The sequence below is a fragment of the Pezoporus occidentalis genome, unplaced genomic scaffold (genome assembly GCF_034315485.1).
Source record: "Pezoporus occidentalis ecotype Australia unplaced genomic scaffold, CSIRO_AGI_Poc_V1 ctg73, whole genome shotgun sequence".
Lineage (NCBI taxonomy): Eukaryota > Metazoa > Chordata > Aves > Psittaciformes > Psittacidae > Pezoporus > Pezoporus occidentalis.
Genome location: NW_026916082.1, coordinates 2,605,900 through 2,625,791, shown reverse-complemented (window position 1 = coordinate 2,625,791; position 19,892 = coordinate 2,605,900). Strand labels below are relative to the sequence as shown.

Sequence of the window (19,892 nt, the reverse complement as noted above, 5' to 3'; positions counted from 1 at the left end):
GATTCCCCCAAATATTTTGTGGCAGTGAATGTAAGAGGAGAACCACTAATATCTTTTATTTCCTCTAAATGAAGAGATGAGCATCCTGACAGCAGATTCTAGAAAGGTGAAATGTTGACTGACCACTAATAAATGTGCACGGTAGAAAACTAGTGTTCCTTAAAGCCAATGAGCTTCTTTCTTCCTGTTTGTTTTTTTTTTTTTAGCATAGGATTCCAGCACCAGACAGATTGTATAATAAGGGCAATTTATATAGCAAGCATTTTTGTTTGTACACTTGAGATTCAAGGTCAAACCTTCTAGATTGACTTGCACATCCAAATATATTAAAAGTTGAGTAATGATGTATCATTTTATTTCATTGTTAGCATGAACGTAAATGCTTCCTTGGAGATAATAAGTTGGCCACCTAAGAATGCTATAAAATTCAAAGGAGACATTTGAGAGGCTGAGGAAGAAAAAGGCAGAGTAGCACAACCAGGCCCTTGTTGAATTTTGTTCTAAAACCTTCACCATGAAAAAGCAGTTCCTGTGAGAAAAATCAGATAATCCATACAAAGCTGGTTGTTATTACCAGGTAACCATCACTTTTGTCAGCTAATGGCCCAAGGTGAATGAAAAAACAGTTAATGCTCTAATAACAGGTTGTTAAATGCAGCCATGATTGACTTTGAGGGAATTATGAGCATAATAAAAGCTTCAAGGAACATTGATTCCTTCACACAGGGAGCCTGAAATTAAAAAGAAGAAAATGGTTCTTGAGTTTTGGAAATTTCTGACTTGCTTCTTTCCAGCAGAAAAGCACAAAAGATAGATGGGCTAGAAGGCATTGACGGGCTAAGGGGCAACACAGACCTGGCTGTGAACACCATTAGGGGCAAAACCATTGAGGTACCTATAAACACAGTCAGAGCTCTCTGCACAGAAGATATAATAGTCTGAGAGCAGGACAAAGAACTGGGATCTTCCTGGTCTCATCCTGCATTCCACACCCTCTGTTCTCTTCTGTGCCTTTGAGGACCCAGATCGGGGTTCTATATCCAAGTCTGCTCATGTGACAAGTGGAGGGAAATTGGATTGATCTACCAAACAGGAGGGAAAAGTCAGGGATGTATGTCACTCACATGAAATATGAAAAGTAGCTCATCAACCCTCGGTACATTCATATCCCAGGAAGTATGCTCAGCATAATGCTTTTCTTTAATGAGCACTATAAGGTCCCAAATCCAGAATAACTGACTCAAGATTAATCTAAACCTCTTGGTATTAGAATTGTATTCAAAACACACATTTGGACTTTGTTTCAGACATTTTTTGGTCTCTGATCCTTTCAGAAAACCCCGAGAAAAGTTTTCTAACCTCTCTCTGTGAGGACTGCAAATGTACTTGTGTTAAAATAAACTCCCCTTCCTCTTTATTCAATAAAGTAAACTTAACAAGATAGAGGTATTTAAAAGTCCAAGCCTCTGGACAAGCACAAGCTGCATACGTGGGTGGGTTTGCATTTACTCTTAGGCCCCGCTGAAGCTGCAGGATTTTCAGTAAGGTCATTTTTTCACTCAAGGAATCTAGCAGCTGGAAATACTTACAGACCACATGCAGGAAGAGGACAGCAGTGTCAGAGCCCAGGCTGTTCTCTGCATATGCCATCACCTGAAAGATTCCAGCGCTCTTATAGACATGCCGGATGCCATCCTCAACAGGGCTGAAATTAGCATAGGATACTGCAATGCCATCTCCAAAATCAAGCTGAATATTTGTCCTTTGGGGATCACCCTGCAACAGAGAAGGCTGGATTAGGAAACTGGGCTGATAAGAGTGATTTATATTACTCTCCATGCCACTTCTCAGTTCCATTTCATTAGCATACACACAAACTCGTAACTTTACCCAAAATGCCTAGCTTTGTTCTGTCAGTCCCCAAGGTGGCCAGATTTAAATCAACACCAGCTAATTATATACAAGCTATGCTTAGAATAGCTGAACATTACACCTGTAAAGAGATGTTATCTCCCCATCTTGGGTTTAGAGATTTTGAGAGGGCAGATTGCTAATTGTGCATATATCAAGGGGACCATATCTGAATCATCTTATGCAATGCATGGTTGAGGATTATGTGTCACCGAGGTGGCCAGGGCTTTGCACAGCCTTTCATTGAGTAGGTGGTGTCCAGCAAATACCTCCACCAGAGGCAGAGAGGTGGGAGGCACCACACTAATGGTAGGCCAGAAGCTAACTAGAGAGTAATTCCAATGTGCACAGGGGAGCATCAGGAATATTCTGGATATTCTGGATACAGGACAGTGGTTGAAGTGGCTCTCCAATATGTTCTGAAGAAACAGAACCTAGTCACTGAGATTCTCTTAGTCTAGTCTAAGCTAGTTTTCCAGGCTTCCTATAAAGTCAGTGAAAGAGAGAGAAATAAAAAAAGCAACAGAGCAACATATCCCAACCAAAGATAACTGAGACAGGTAACATGAACCATCTTCTGCAAATATCCATCCCTGTACCCTGATGATAGAAAGTCTAGATGACTAGTTTCAGCCAGACATGTAACTTCAGGGCAGCTGAACTTATACACGTTGAGTCCCACACTGAAGACTGTCAGTTTTTGTCTAATGTCAGTCTCTACAGAGATAGGGCCTGGATACACATGAGAATGAAGTAGATGATGAGAAAAATCACTTCTAGGATTACTGTCAGTGACATCTATTAAATGAAGGAGGGAACAGCAGACAAGAGATTCTAGCACTGCAGATATTGTCTAGAGGCAGCAGCTGCACTGTTTTAATTTAAATCATGCGTTAGAGCACTATATGTGAACTGTAGAAGTGTCTGTTATTTCAGTTTCTTGGAGCCTTACTTTATACTTGTTCCCAGCTGACTAAAAGTAACACAAAAAAGGCTAATTTAAACACAGCTAAACCCCACTGCAGTGATTTCACTAAACTGAAATAAAACTACTTCTCAGATTAAATCTCTGTAGCTTTCTGCATATATATAAGATGTGCTGGTCCAAGTAACTTCCTTTCATGAAAAGTCTCCACTATATTCACTATGGGTGAAGAAGATACTACTAACTTTTGGAGATGCTCCCAGCCCAAAACTGAAACCAATCCCTAGATATATTTAGGATAAAAGTGGGATTCCAAAATAAAAAAGAAAACAATCAAACAACACAAACCCAAAACCAAACCACAAACCAATAAACCAAAAAAAAAATAATCCCTGCTCCTTAATATAGCTTTGGTTTTTTTTTGCTTTTCAAATCCAAAATTCAGAAATATTTCATGGTCATCTCATAAACCCTGTTGTAGCTGTAAATGCACAGTCAGGATCAAAGGTAAAGTGCAGTTCCAGTGCATACTGATTTAAGAAACCATATAACCAAGAGCCAGCTCTGCAGTTCTTACATACCTCCAATCCCTTCACCGCCAGCTCAAATCCTACGGGGTCCTACGTCTACTGGGCTCACTAAAGAAGACCACTGAACCCATAGATTTCACTAAAGTCTCTGGGCCAGGTATTGCACAAAACAAACCATGACTTCCTAGAAAAACAGCAGATCAAACAAAGGGAAAATAATGCCTGGATAACCACATTTTGGCAGTCCCTAAAAGTTTATACCCAAGAGCACCAGGTTTCCTCTGGGCAGTAGTTTTCAAGTTTACCTGTGTGTGGCAAAACACGCCTTGCAGCCTAAATTCTGACTATGAATCTCACATCCATAAGTGATTTTCCATTTGGTCTGAACACATTCACACACAGCGCAGATCCGTTTGATTTGATCCATCATGACTTATCATCCCAGGAGAGTCAGGCTAAAGGCAGAATATTGACCATGGAAAAAGAGGTCCTTTAATCAGAATTAAACAGCTCACAGGCTGTTCTAACCGAAACGATCAGCAACTGAGACCAAAAGTGCACAACAAAGGCTCCTGCAGAGACAGAAACAGCCACAAAAGGCAAGGGGTCCCAGTTCTTCGCTCCCACTGACTCCAAATTCATGGGAGCTGCTGTCTTACTGGGAGTTGTCATCATCATGAGTAAATGGCGACTGTGGCACTGACAGAGACAGGACACTGTGTTCCATTACCGGTCCCAGTTCTGAGAGTGCACTTGATCTTGTCCTTTGGATGGAAACTTGGGAGCATAGACAAGAAGCCAGACTACACTGAAGCACGAACCCTGCATAAATAATCTGGACCACAGCATGGCCCCAGTCTTTACCTTCCTATCAAGCTATGCCTGCATTAACAAATAAGTGTAGGAAGGGTTTTTTTCAGATGTGAATTTGCCATAGGTGTATAGTTGGAGTCTGCAGGTAGACACCAATATACTCAATTATCACATGTAGTTTTAAAAATATGTATATTTGGTTAATATCTTAGATCTATCTCCTTCCTTGCTCCATCATTCCCATTTCACAGGAGCCAGAGTTTTGTCTATTGACTTGATCAGGGCACCGTTTTCACTTCTGTCCTACCAGAACATGAAATTACAGTATAAGCCAAAAAAAAACCATAATGGACTAGAGTGGTAGTGACTCTAAAACTATCTATAATAACATCCTTTTGACAGTTTTTTAAGTCACTCTAAAAAACACTCTATCAGGGCAAAATTATATTCTTGGGATATTCAGTTATTTGGCAGAAAGGGCCCCATAGCTTGTTAACACAAAACAAAACTAACAACCAAAAGCCACTTCTCAAGAAAACGTACTAAGACCACAAACTGTCTTAGTCTCATATGGAAGACACTGAACAGAGGATAAAAATATGATCTACACTGGATTCATCATTGGTGACCTTAGGCTGAAATCTCTTGCACCCATCATGGCAGCTCCCCTCTCACACCTTACAGCTCTCTTTCCTACTTCGTCCTTGCGTCTCCAACATGATTATATCTGAAATTAGAAGATATGAAGTGGAGAAGCAAGGACATATTTTGTGACTAAATAGTAAGCAGATGATCTTTCCACTCAATTATGAGTTGGGTCTTCAATACAGAGCCACCCCATCACACTATATTTTCTTTCTCCTTTCCATAGCTCTGTATCCAGTACATAAAATACTAAAACAAGTCTGCTAGCCCCACACATGATGTCAGATATTCTGGAGTTTATGAATATGAATTAAAACAGAAATGAATTGGAGGCATTTCAAAAGGAAAGAAAAAACAAACAAGCAAAACAAAACAACCCCCAAACACAATATTCTCCATATATATTCGAAAGCACATTTTATTGCTTTAAGCTCCATAAACTATCAAAACAGAATGAGGTAGGGGTTGTCTCAAACACTGGGGCTCTGTGTGCTGAAACCAATGAGCTGTCAAAGGGTAGTGGAATGGATTGCCATGGAACAGCCCTTCAGAGTAATCTCCCCATCAAGACTAGCCTGGGAAAGTTTTCCTGCCTGCATGTATCACAGTCCAAATCACAGTTCAACCCTATATTTTAAAAACATACTAAAAATCATCAGTCATTGTGCATTTGTTTGTCATTTTCATGCACATATTCTGAATTATCACTGTGAAAAATACTGCTAAAGAGAAATCTATAAAACCTGAGAAGTTAAGCTTTCAGTTAACTCTAACAAATTCCTCATTTAGTTTTGGACAGCAGAAAGGTCAGTCACAACAACGTATTGAGGGCGCATACTAGAAGGTAGAAAGGAACTGACGGCAAACCCCAAAGTTGCTGAGCAGGGTTAGTCTGAAACGGAAGGTTGAATGGAGACCACACAGATGTATCTACAGGAAGACTTGTCAGACTGCTGTTTGGCTCAGAAAGCAAATGCAGACATAGGTGCAAAACATCCCACCAGGAAACAAACTGACCAGAGAAAGTGAAAGGAACCAGGAATGAATCTGTATGACAGCAAGGTGTGTAATAAGTAAGAGTTCTACAGAAACTGTTTCTTCCAGCTAACAAGGAAGAATGTCACTTTGATGGCAATTCATTGTTCTCAAGTTCACACTGAAAGACTGGAATACTTTTGGCCAGAATCATAGAATTGCAGAATGGTTTGGGTTGGAAGGGACCTTAAAGGTCATATGATTCCAATCACCCTGCAGGGACACCTTCAACTAGACCACAATATTCCAAGCCCTGTCCAACCTGGCCTTGAACACTGCCAGTTCCATACTTTCAGTGAAAATCTCAATGTTCTTTTACTTTTTCCTTTAAAAAAAAATCTATTCTTTTAAGAAACAAACCTAACACACAACTCTCTGTGGAATAAGCTGTTCACCACAAAGACATGTTCTTGAAAATCCTCTTCCCTTAGAAAAAAAAAAACCTGTTTCAATGAAATGTTTTTCTAACTGTCCTTATTTTTCAACAAAGGACGTACAGTGAACGCCCTCACATATTTTTTCAGCTGCCTCTTCAATCTCTAAAGCCTTGTAAAGACTCCACTCTTCAGCTACCTTGACTGCTGCCTTATTCTCCATCTGTTTATCATTCTTTGTACTCAGCAGTTCCGCTTGAGTTCCTTAATAAATTACTACTAGATTCCTAATTTTCAGATTATGTCTGTTCTTTTCGGAACTCCAACTCTGACAGTCTACAGAAATCATCTTACCATGTCAAGCCTCCAGAATATAAAAGAATCAGCCAGGTAGATAAGAAATCCCCTTTGTATAAAAGCAGAACATGCATGAACTTCTGAGGAAGTATGTAAAGAGGCCCTGTCAGATTAGTGTGGCCCCAAAGAAACAGTTACTGTATAAGAATTTAAATTAATAGAAGAGTGTGTGCTAAAAGAAAGAAATAAATAAAAACCAAGGTATCATGAGAAAAAATTTCTCCATGGCAGATGCTCAGATTTACAACAGCTTCTTCTGTTCTTGAAGGTCTAAGTTGCCAATGGAAGCTACTTCTGAGACTGGGAGGAGAAGGGGCATAAGGCTTGCGATGCTTCTAGCATATTTTCCTCAGAGACTTAATGCTGCTTGTTGTCAGAGGATACTGAGCAGCCAGCCATCCAGTCTGTCCTTGCTGGTGTTATTGCTATGCTCATGACCATGACATGGCTGGCTCCCAGCCGTCTCCAGGTACTGTACCAAAATGAAGTACACAGGACAGAGTAGATGACAAAACGTACTTGCGGTTCTCTAACATCACCTCACTCCCTGGCTGTCTCTCCTGAGACACCAAAAGATGTTAGAAGTGATGCTGCGAATTAACTGTTTTGTTTAACCAGAAAACAGATGTAATACAATATATAGTGGGAAAATCACTGTTGGACCTCCAATGTCATATTTCACAGGCAGTCAGAAGCCAGCAGGGAAACGCAGCAGCTGCAAATACAGCAGGGTTTTTTGGGGTGCAGTCACATATATCCCTAAACACCAAATCAAATCACAGACAAGAAGAGAAATACAAACACTTAAAACACCTCCTGTCAGCCTGAATATATAGCAAGTGCCTTCCAACTATCCACAGAGCCACAAGCCTTGGTGATCGAGGCTGCACCATACATGTTTCCCAGAGGGGTACCTGACTCAGAGAGATCACCAGAAGTGCCTCAATATTGTGATGCTTCAGACACCAGCATGGCCCGGTATCACTTACACTACTGTTGGCTACAGGCAGAATCGTACCAATTAATAAATGAAATAGATATAGGCTGGGCTGCTCAGAGGTGGTTTGAGGAGGCTCAATTGCTACTGCAAAACAACTACGTCCCTCACTGCTCCCCATGAGTCTGAAAATATTCCCTGCTGTTCTTAACCTTTCCCAGCAAAGATTCAGCTAAAGCTTTTCATCCCAGAAACAGAATTATTAAGCATAGAGACAGTGTTTCTGCCTCATAAACTCCATAAACTGCAGTTCACTGGAGGCAATAAGAAGCTAATGGAGAGATATATTTTTTACCAGATCTATCTTTCTTCAGGGTTGGCTTCACCATCACTGATAGACATGATAACCAGCCAAGTACTCTTTTAGCTTGGCCCAATGGGATTTTTTTATATGTTTTGCTTATAGGCCTTTCATTAATTTTCCTAAACCTCAGGTGAAGGAAAAGAATGCCATTCTTGCCATGCAGTGAAAAGTTTGCTGAGACCACTAACGTACCTCTTCCATAAGGATGATGAAGGTGGCATTGTGTCCCTGCTCCGTGACCAACTTTCCATCAGTAGTGAGGATGCGCAGTCCACGAGGTGCTCTTCCAGGGCACTTCTCCACCTTGGCCATGTACTTCTCTCGCAAGCCATCTGTGCAGTTGTTAGACACAATCCTTCGGTACCTGGGGAACAGTAACAAAAGGAGATTGGGCTTAGGCAGTGGGCAGAAAAGTTTCTTTTGTTTTTGTTTCTCAATATTAATTCATGTGCTTTTTCAAAGGCTAACTACCTGCATGACTCCCTCACTGAAAAGGAGAATCAAAGAAACCTACCACTTTATTGAATTGGAGAGAGCCAAACAAATCACAACGCAACCTTCTCCACAGATTCTCAGCAGCATAGCTGAGAAAAGACACACATTGTGGAGGTGAACCACTCTGCACTGCTAAAATGCAGAGAACTCCTCCAACTCCCCATGCCTGCAGGATTGGACCATGCATCCCAGTTTTTTAATGATGCTTTTTATTATATTTTGTCTGCCTCTGCTCAAAGGCGCTTGGAATGATCTGCCAAGAGCTTTGTCCAGTCTAACTTTTGAACAGTTCAACGAATGGGTTTTTCTCTCAGCTTTTCATGGAGGAGGTTTGCTAACTAGCAAGACACTTGGCTATTCCCAATGTTGATGAGGAGGATTAGCCCTTGCTGGCAATTTCACAGTAAAAATACAGGATTGGTTAAGAAGACACAGAACCCAGCTACTTTCTTCTTGCTCTCTGACCAGGCTGCAAGCAGTTGTACTGGCCACGGCTCCTGTAATTATATCACATATTTATAGCAAACTTTCAGCTGAAAGGGGGTCTCTGAAGTTGAGTGACTCCAGACTGCCAGCAGCCTCACTTTATTCAGCCACTTGTATCAACCAGCCACAAACAACCCTGTCATAACAAGACAGTATACAGGACCCATGACTCAGAAGCAGCCCTACAAAGTCTTCAGGGCCTGCACTGCCTGCGAAGAACATCTCAGTTTTACACCAGCCAGTGCAACCAGAGTTTCAGAGTACCACCTCCACAATGGAATAGCATTTGCAAAACAATATTACCATAATAAACCAGCGCTTGCCATTGGTTCTGGGTAAAACCAAGAGAAACTAGCACATGTAGCTTGTCTGAAATCAAAAAGTGTTCTATATACAAAGTGAAAATGGCAGAGGGGTGGAAGGGGAAAGAGGCTAAAAATTGTCATTTGAGCCTTCCCAGAAGGGAAGCTTCTATAAATAGGAGCTGTAAGATATGAAGAGGTTCAACGAAAACCAGTGTGAAATATCTCAAACTCGTCCTTTTAAATGTTCAGCTGTCTCTCAGATGGACCTTCCTGATTTGTTTTAATTTTGCAGCAAAGGAGAGCTTCAAGTCTATGCTTCAGAGATCATACATCACCTGAAAACAGTACAGTATCTACATGTCACTTATGTTAATGTGCTTCTCCCTATCTCTGAGGAATGAGGCAATGCTCCACACAGATGCTGCTGTAAACATTACTTCATGAATAAGACTGGAAAAAAGCCAGATGGGATGCAGACAAAAAAGAACCATCCAGGTTCTATTGTCTACTGCAAGGTCACCAAACTGCAGCGAGATTGCAAGTTTCACTTACCCAGTGCTGTTCAAGTAGCTCTGACCCATGCTGCACTCCTTGGACAGGGAGGACGGGCTGAACCAGAAGGCTGGGACACAATGATTGTTGCTGTGTCTCTCGTACCCATAGTCACTATGGAGATAAGCCATGAGTGCATCACTCTACCCATTCACTAGATTTAGATCAGACTTTTAGGTGATGTTTTTGCTCCCCAAAGCAAGTGTGTGCTAGTAACTCTCTGCTGGATGGCATGACATGATGGATTGGGCTCATTCAGAGACAAAGTGCTTAATCTCTTTGAGAGGCAGGACACAGTTCACAGAAGGTATGCAATACCTGACAATACCAGAACTACCAACCTTGCAAAGCACTGGGGGACTTATGTTTCCTTTGGCAACAAAAAATGGGTTCTTTTGGTTTGCTTGCAATTCGCAGTCTTGGTTTCAGAACAAACCAGGTTAATTCCAAGATCTAATGCCACTTTTTCTCAACAGAGCAGTTAGGAATATAAAACACTAGGAGCACTTCCTGAACAATTAGCCAAGGTATGTATATTTACATACGTTAATGGCCTCCCTGCTCTTTAACTGAGCCATGACTGGCCTGAAAGAAAAATATAGCCAGTGTTTTTCCAACACTTAAACTTACAACACAGCCAACTTGGTAGCCTAAGGATTACACGGTATTGTGTCACATGGGGAAGGTAATCCAGGGTATTGATGCTTCCTTGGACCACCAAAGAGTAGAAATGTATACAACCACATCCAAGACTTCTTTTTACAGCTGCCTTTGCATGCCAGCAATAGGATTAATCCAAAGCTTTCTGTAAATTCTAATAGGCTCTGGATCCAGTTTCTATGCATAGCCTTTATTGGCAGGCTGGATTCAAAGGGCAAATAAAGAGATTCTGAATTTTTGCCTGAAGCAAGTTAACAGATGCCAAAAAATTAAATCTCTGTGGAAACACAGACACTACAGAAGCCACTACCTTGAAAGCTCTCTGTGCTCTTTAGGACACTACTGAGTTTTATTCTTCCCCTATTCAGAGCTGCATTGCCAACAGAAAGACTCTAGGAAGAGCTTTGGTGAGACTAAACTGTGCTATGTCCCCAGAGATCCAGGCTGCTGCTGTTCCTTTCTTAGAGGGTAAAAATTCTGCAAGCTACTTTAAAAGGTTTGGAGATTCCCTAATGCTCTTTCTCTCAACATTCAATTTAATCATTCTCAGTGGGTCCGACCTGCACAGTCAAAAATGCCTGGCAGTGACTTGGTAATTAAAAATATTCAGAAGGAGCTGTACTTTGCCCCAAAGAAGAAAAGAGCTGCATAAATATTTAATAAAATTAAAGACAACATTGCTGTATGCCCTCAAGGTTCTGTGCTTGTTCATTAACTTCTGGTAAATGTATATTAAAACCCTGCATGCTGCCCACCTTCCTTCTCATAAGCCCCAGGGTTCGCATAAGTTAAGGAAATAATCAAGTCCAGCTGCTGGGCTGTCTTTCTCTGGAAAGCTATCTTGACAGTGTAAATAAAAAAGCAGGAGGAGGGAAAAGAAAGATCAGTGAGCACTTTAATAACACTGCTGAGTTCCTTCTGCCATTCTCTCTGTCAGAAAAAGGCCAGGGTTTGCTTCTGGAAATGACTGCAAGGGTTGGCAGGAGTCACCCCTGATCTTGACTCATGAGGATTTGTTGAACTGGGGCCCTGGATGATGATTTCTGCTCCCGAAACTCAGACCAGCCTTATATCTAACAGCAGGAAAAAGCACAGTAACATGAGGCAGACAGAGGCAAGGCTCCTATGACCAAATGGGAGGGAGCACAGCACTCACAGCTTGTGCTATAGGGCTCCTGCAGTGATTTGTCCTGTTTGTACAGCTCCTGAAGGCAAGTGTCATCACAGCTTGTAGCATGGGATGCTGTGACCAGACCAACCTCCAAACCTACTTACTAGGGAAGTAGATAGCCTGTTGTTGGGACCTGCTGGTCACTGTACTCACACAACCCCAGCTGTCAGCCCTCCTCATTTCCCTGACACTCCATAGGACCTGTTGACACATGAGAACAGTTCCTACACTGACAGGCCAGTCAGTGCTTCCAAGAACAACAGACAACTGCGAACCCAGCCAGAAAAGGCTGAGATCTTTCTTTTTCAAAAGCATCAAGTGAAAGAGTCAGAACTATCCTTCCCACAGCAGATACTTACAGTGGGGACCTATCTCCTCTTCTCATATTGACATCCAAAAGAAGGCGGATGAATCATATTCTAGAATAACCTGTATCCTGCCACTGACTAAATAGTGGTCTTATCCTTTAGAAGTCACAAGTCAGAGCAGATGAGTCCACTCTTCCTCTTTGTTAGTTGCTTCTAAGATAATCAAGCTTTGTGCCCATTTCCAGCAGCTCTAGTATTTTCTTCAAATTGATAGCCCCCCCCCCCCCTTCTTCCAGTCAGCCCTTAAGACTAGCAGCAAAACGCACCCTTAAACTGAAGCTGGTTCTTCTGATTCTCTATCACCAGCTATAACAATTTTGCATTTGGAAGCCAGTTAACAATTCTCCTAACAGTGCAAAGCCTGAAACAAAAGTCAGATTGCTATCCTCTAACTGCATTTCCTCTGCAGGACTGACAAGGTTAACAGCAATATTCTCTCATGTTAGTGGGAAAGTTAAGCAAAAATGATACTAAATTCATGCAAGGAACATATTAATTGATTGAAAAAGTGCATTCTGATGTAGACCTTCTCAAGGCAGAAGAGCACTTAAGGCCAATTTAGCTACCACAGTTTTCAACTTACAGCTTAGAAAAGGCAAATTTCACTGTGAAAACAGAAAGGTGGTGAGGCACAAAGCTGGAAGAAAAAAAAAAAGAGTGAGCAAATTCACAGGCATCTCTGGAGACTGGCGCTTGGTTCAGCTCAGAGGCATATGCAAATACCAAGGGCAGATACTGCAGGACACAAAAGCTAGTTCATCCTGCAAGTTCCCATGATGAGAACAAAGGAGAAAAGATCTCCCAAGTCTAGCTAAGGAGTCTCAGATGTAATTTTGGCACTAGGAACAAATTAAACATCCATCCAGATAAGATTAAAATCTCTGCTCCATATTCCTAAACCTCTCTTAAAGACAAACTACTGCAATATTTGCTGCTGTACCTTGGGCTGTATCAAAAGGAGCATGACCAGCAGGTCAAAGGAGGTGATCCTGCCCCTTCACTCTACTCTCATGAGACCCCACTTGGAGTACTGTGTGCAGTTCTGGTGTCCTTAAAAGAAGGACATGGAGGTGTTGGAACAAGTCCAGAGGAGGCCATGAGGATGATCAGGGGACTGGAGCACCTCCCATATGAAGACAGGCTGAGAAAGTTGGGGCTGTTCAGCCTGGAGAAGAGAAGGCTGCATGGAGACCTCATAGCAGCCTTCCAGTATCTGAAGGGGGCCTATAGGGATGCTGGGGAGGGGCTCTTCTTTAGGCACTGTAGTGATAGGACAAGGGGTAACGGGTTAAAACTTAAACAGGGGAAATTTAGATTGCATGTAAGGAAGAAATTCCTTACTGTAGGGTTGGTGAGGCACTGGAACGGGTTGCCCAGGGAAGCTGTGAGTGCTCCATCCCTGGCAATGTTCAAGGCCAGGTTGGACAGAACCTTGGGTGGCATGGTCTAGTGTGAGGCATCCCTGCCCGTGGCAGGGGGTTTGGAACTGGATGATCTTAAGGTTCTTTCCAACCCTAACCATTCTATGATTCTAATATTGAAGAAAACACTTTGCTCTATATTTTTATTCATTTTTCTGAGTTTCAATGTGTCCATGTTCTAAAAAGAAGTGTGAGCCTCAGCTGTGAAGATCTCATACCTCACACCTCTTCGGGAAGGACTCAAAAGGAAGCAAAATTTCCAGGAATTACACTGCTACTGAATCAGACACTGATCCTGATAACCTACTATAAAAATGAAAATGTTTTCTCAGCTGATCTGCTTTCAAGATATTTTGAACTCCATTTAAAAGACATTCTGATCATTTAAGCTCAAGAATCACACCTACTGACAGTCTTAAATCTTTGCAATATTGCCTATCACAGGTTCCCTGTAGGAATCCCTTTTGCAGAGATCCTGATTGTTATACATGTTCCATCTCCATTCCCTGATTGTCAAGCAATATCAAGCAGTGGTTCATTTTTTCACTATTTTATTTTTAAGCAGCTTTCAAAGTGACCTTAAAGCAGTTTGGAAGTTACAGCCCCGTTAAGTTAGATACACCAATATTTATGCAAAACTAGTAGCTACATTTGCGATGGCTGGGCTGTATAGCCATGTCACAGAAGTCTTTTCAGAAAATTTCTCAATAAAGCATTGCTAAAAAGTAACAAATACTTCCCAGGAATTCAAAAGAATAATGATAAAAATGTGCACATTTTGCTAGCTTACTCCCTAGGTATTCAATGACTCTGAAAGTAAGGACAGAAATTCCCTCCTTCTCTCATAAGGGACATGCTTTGGACCAGAGAAGAGTCCCAGGTATCACTCTTCTAGAATGATGGACAAAAAAAGAGTCAATCAGTACTTGAAACTTTCTGCTTTTGAATTCCAGGTTTGGAATTCTCATGGAGATAAACAAATCTCTGTCACAGATGAAGGGGATACCTTCCCTCAAGCAATAGGCATGAGCAAACATCTATGCTATATAATACGATCACAGCCACAAAGCTGCATAAGAACCCGTTTCTTTGCAAGGTTTTCTGTCTGGGCAGTAGCTCAGCCACTGATCATGCAACAAGAACAATCCCCACAAAAGTCCCCAGAGCCACATACTCACCACTCAAAGTCCCCTTGACCACAGACACATGGTTCAGACACAACAGTTTGGGAATAGTCCCGACCCAGGGAACACTGGGCTCCAGGCTTGCGTTTTTTATAGATCTTCCTCTCTCCCATGACACAAGGCTCTCCCTTCAGCAGCCAAGGAGAAATAGGAGAAAGAAAAGCAGAGTTACGGCGGCAGCTGGTCCCTAAATGGAACATTTTGTCAAAAGATACAAAGGGCAAGTAAAGTAAGAAATTACTACTGGGAGAGTTGGGAGCTAAGAGCATAGCTCCCTTTTGCGGCTTTGCAAACCTGAAAGCCACCTTGGGAGGACCCTAAGCATTGAGCTGGGATGACAATGACAATGTGTCCAAAAAGCCTGGGTGTCCAGGCCATTGCACCCACTTGTGCCATATTTCAAAAGGCATCCACCAATATTTTTAGTGCTATGAATTATCCTGAAAAGACAACGTGAATGTACTCCAGTTTTTTTTTTTCATATGACAGAAGCAATCTACTAAGAAGTGCCTAAGCCCAAGACCAGGGAAGGGACAAAATCTAGGGGTAGAATCCAGGACTCCTGGGTTCCCTCCTCTTTCCTTGATAGATCTGGCTTTGTTATAGGCCTCAAATAATTTTGATGGCATGTTACACTGAGCTTTTTGAACAGAAAGGTTACTACTGGGAGTAGCCAGTCTAAAAGAAACATTTGACATTTAGGTGAGCTGCTATAAACAGAAATTTTTGTGATGCAGAAATAATTTGTCTGTGTGCAAGTAAGGAAAAAGGACAACACCTAATTAAAATACTTCTCTTTCCCATAAAATGATTCCCAAAATGGCAGCCATGCTACACATCTTCCCTTTTCTGTCATCTAAATTATTTTCATATATTCAATTCTATGACTTCAGCTATCTAACACCACCTTGCCAAATTAATGCTCATTTCTAATGCATGGATTTCATTCAGAAACATCTCAATGCCAGCAGTTCTGGCTCTAGTTATGCTGCCTGCAGGGAGTGGGACATCGTACTGGTGGCCAGTAACCCATAAGTAATCTTCAGAGCTGAGGTCTCTCAGTTCTAGTGCCTTCAGACCCAAAATGTATTCAGCATGAAAATAAACCAGAAGGTATGAAAAGCAAAGCATGTATCATTGAATAAAATGAAACAATTTGGTCTTCTCTAGTGTCTTTTATTCAAGGGCTCCCCAGAGTTTTGCAGACACCTGCAGGACTTGCAGGATGAATATATGTTTTTATTTTCATTTTTGAGTAGAGAAAATAAAGGCAAAGTGAAAGAAAATTATTTTCATGAGTCGCTGACAGAGCTACAAAAAGTTCAGTGTCTCCTACAAATTCAGTCACAAGGTGGGGTTTTACATTGCCCTGAGCAGTGAGGGCACTGCAGCTGGTGCAGTGGAATATTTTCATACAAAGAGAAGTTAACAGTCTCCCTGACTTGCCCAGAGAATTCTGGCCCTGTGTTTATTCATGCATATGCTTCAGGAGAAGTAAAGCAGTAATGGGTTACAACTGTGACTTGAGGGATGCAAAAAATCCATATGATCTGCTGCAAAGAACAAGTACATTCCTACCTGGCAACACAGAGTATGGGAAAAGGAACCTTCATCACCCTCTCCCTACACAGTGAGAGTACCTGATTGTGCAGATGCCAGGTTTGGTAGTCATCTTTGTTACACCTTCGGTTGAAGATCGACTTGTAGTCCACCTTGACCAGCTGCCATTCAGAACGGAGACTGAAGTGCCCAAAAACTCTGTGCATGGGACAGAAAAAAAACAAAGAACTAGAGTCAGCCAGAGGAATGCTTCCATTAAGCAAATAATTTCTCATGAATCTCCTCTGCAGAAAGCAATACACAGTCGTGGAGCTTGATGTCAGAGATTCTGTTCCTATGACATTCTAGGATTGTTTAGCCCTTTCCTGACCCCTTGTATAGCCTGTGTTGGAAGGCCTTCCATGCCTCTAGTACTGAGCACAATGGACCTTGACTCTAATACAGACAGCTAGGTATCACTCAAGAACAATAAAAAATCAGACTAAAAAGTAATGTGCATAATGTCAAGGGAGCTATTCTGATGAATACATGGGTTTAGTTGTCTAAAAATCAAGCCTTTCTTAGCTGACTCAGTTTCTTTACTGCTGAACTTTCGTGTTGCACAAACTTACTACTTAATGAATTGTAAAATAATCACCGGAAATAACATAATTGGGATATAGACTGTAGGCAAGCGATCTGCAAAGACAGCAACATCCCTTCCACCTGGTGAATGCTGACTGCAGCGAGTAGGAGTGGAATTATAAATGATCGTCACTGTAAGGTTATTAGCAGAGTTTTTCTTAATTATTTTGAGTAGGTCACTCGGCAGCAGCAGTCACTGATCACACCACATGGTTCATCTGGTTAACTAATAAACTGATTTCCAGGATCAAAATGACACATGCCGCTTCAGAGCAACACAAGGCTTGTACTGAGTAAGACAGTATACAGAAACAATTGGAGCACTCAGAAAGCAGTGGAAGGACTCGGACTGTAATTCAAAACTGAGGCACACATCATCCCACAAATGGGATGACAAAAGGGATCATATAAAATTGAATAGTACCAGAGACTTCTGAGCTTGGACCAGAAAATCAGCAGCAGAACTGGCTGCTGAACACAGGTCTCCCTACATGCTATTCTACTATGCAGCCCTCCTTAACATGCAGGGAAACCTGTGGGCTTACTTAAGTGTCTGGAAGGAAAGGACCGATGTAACAATGATCATTGATGGAATACATCACCAGAGTACCATCGTCACAAATACTAATGGACTGCACATGTTGGAAGCTCACACCTTTACCAAAGAAAGCAAAATCATAGTAAAATCATGGTTTAATTAACAAATAACACTAGGTACCCAGACAAAATACTCCGTCCATCCAGAAACACTGCACAAGTGCTGCAGGGTGCTTAGTTTTCGATCAAGTAACAGCTTGCTATTCCCCTTGGCCACCTGTGATTATCTCAGGAAGGAGCAGCTCTTCAATCAACTGCAGCTGGATTTCCGAAGAGGTGTGTAATAGAGGAAATTAGGATGGGTGACCAGACTTTAAAAGCCATAAACAAAACTACAGCTTCTCATTGGTAGGGGAAACATCTCAGTACACATAAACAACAAAATCCCTGACAACAACCATGCTTATTGTCATTATAACATGACAACTTCTTGGCTACCTTAAATATAAAATAACCTAAAACATCATTGAAAAGACAAGTTCCAGATTTTAAAAATTCTATATGTACTGAAACCCAAATCTTTCTGACATTCATTAAATGTCAGTATCACCCTTATTGTAAGATTTACCAGGCAGAGAAATAATGTTTTTTCTCATTACGCCAGATCTTTCATTAACCTACATTTTTACACAAGCCACTAATGAGATTAAAGTTTTTGTTGCTTTAATTATTCCAGACTAAAAAAAGAGGGAGAGAGATGATTTACAAATTTCCCTATGAAAGAGAAATAGAAACAAAAGATAAAACTTGTATTCCATTTCCAAGAACTGACTGCAATCCAGATCCTGCTGTGTCCTCAGTGTGCTGCCATTCTTTACTCTCGTTCATCTTTATTTACACTGTAATCACATAGGGTTGTTGGCTTTGGTCTCTGCTCACTGTCCAAACTACTCCTGCAGATTGTAGCCTTCACCAAATTCCTCTGTTGTTTTTTTGTGAAACAGAAACTATCCAGGAATCAGTCACCTTCTCTCATTTAGACCTGACTCAGCTCATGGGATCAGGGAGAGAAAGTGGGATGGGGGAGATCCAAGAGCCTGGAGTTGTGGGTTTGCTGGGGACACCTTTCTACATCCAAGTTCTGCTTCACAGAGGCAAGCTCCAAGAAATGGAGAGTGTACGATACAAAAAGAACCTGTGACAATTGTGTACACAGGTTAGAAATGAGTAGGTGGAGAAGGACTTGTGTGATGGAATGGGTTTAATTAGGTAGATTGTTGCTGGGTCTTCACAACATTTCTTAGTGTAGTCCTAATTGTGGGGTATTAGCGATAGGAAACACCACCACATTCAAAGCTACAGAAGAAACCACAACTCCTGTTTTTGTGTTGTCAACACAGAAGGCACATCCTGGACCAAGATCAACCCATGGAAACCATAGCAATATATGGTGCCAGGGCACTCAGTGGGAGAAGGAAGGAGAAGGGAGGAACAGGAAATAGTACATAGCGGGGATGCAGAAGGCCCCTGAAACTGTGTTCAAGCAGGAGTTCTAACTCCAGTTCTCCTTCCCACTTTCCCTTGGCAGTGGGTAAACCTCACCAGCTTTTATGCCACACTTACTTTCAGCACATACTCTTCCAGAGTGCATGGTACCATTGCACAGCTGGGAAGCTCTCCCATGAATCTTGTTTGTCCTGAATGTGATGCATGACTGAAAATGTCATTCCTGCAAAGCAGAAACTCAGCAGGCTTAAACCATTTAGTCCAGCAGATTTATACCACTTCAGGATTTGGCTGCATGTGTATTACACAGAAAAAATAGTAAGAGGGGAGAATATAATCAAACACAAACACTTGCTTGAACCCAGAAGATAAAACATCTGGAGAAATCAAACACTTCAGCAGCCAATACATCTCAAGCATCTCAAGTGAAATGTTGCTCAAAGGTTCACCCTTAGGTAACTGTCCAATAGGAGAGCAAAACGCTTCTTTGTACTTTACAAAAGTCTCCAGAACCGCTTGCTTTTTAAATCTATTAAAATAAGCCAAAAAAAAAAAAAAATAAGCACACACACACACCCCCCCCCCAACCCAATAAAAACCCCAACCGGAAACCATAAAACCCTCTGCCATCGAAATTTTTTCATGATAATATCTATTAATGGAAAAAAAAAAACAAAAAAGTCTCCTAAGTGGAAGGCAGGATATTAGCATTCCAAAAGCACAAGAGCATTAGCTACTCTTTAATTAAATGATTTCAAAGAAGATTTCTGTATATAATTGCTATAATTTAGATGGAAACAATACTACACTAAATGTAATTAGAGAGTGTGAACAGAGAAGGACGTTTTCCTCTGTACTGCAGAGATGGTTTTGGTTCACCTGATTCCTAAAGTAGTAACTCCCCCATCCTTCTTGCTAATAAAACCTTCTTAAGCCTCACCAACCATTGCAAGGCAGCCTTCAGAGATAAGAGCTGCTGATATGCACAGAATCTAGCAAGCAACTGCACCCTGTGAACACTGCTCACCAATAATAAATGCAACCCAGACACCTACAGCATGTTTTGATTGACCAGCCAACATGATGAAGGTTACATTACAAGATGACTCTGTTGTGCATTTGAAACTTCTAT

The 19,892-nt window shown here is 41.4% G+C and overlaps 1 protein-coding gene across 1 annotated transcript in view; it reads right to left on the bottom strand.

Moving 5' to 3' along the window:
* Positions 1-19,892, bottom strand: part of SORCS3 (sortilin related VPS10 domain containing receptor 3) — a 301,150-nt gene that overhangs the window by 23,763 nt on the left and 257,495 nt on the right. Inside the window, exons 15-19 of the mRNA XM_062601930.1 lie at positions 16,174-16,291; positions 14,528-14,661; positions 9,730-9,843; positions 8,084-8,255; positions 1,590-1,776 (exon numbers count right to left, since the gene is read on the bottom strand). Of these exons, the coding sequence (XP_062457914.1) occupies positions 1,590-1,776; positions 8,084-8,255; positions 9,730-9,843; positions 14,528-14,661; positions 16,174-16,291 (725 nt within the window). The remainder of the gene's footprint in view (positions 1-1,589; positions 1,777-8,083; positions 8,256-9,729; positions 9,844-14,527; positions 14,662-16,173; positions 16,292-19,892) is intronic.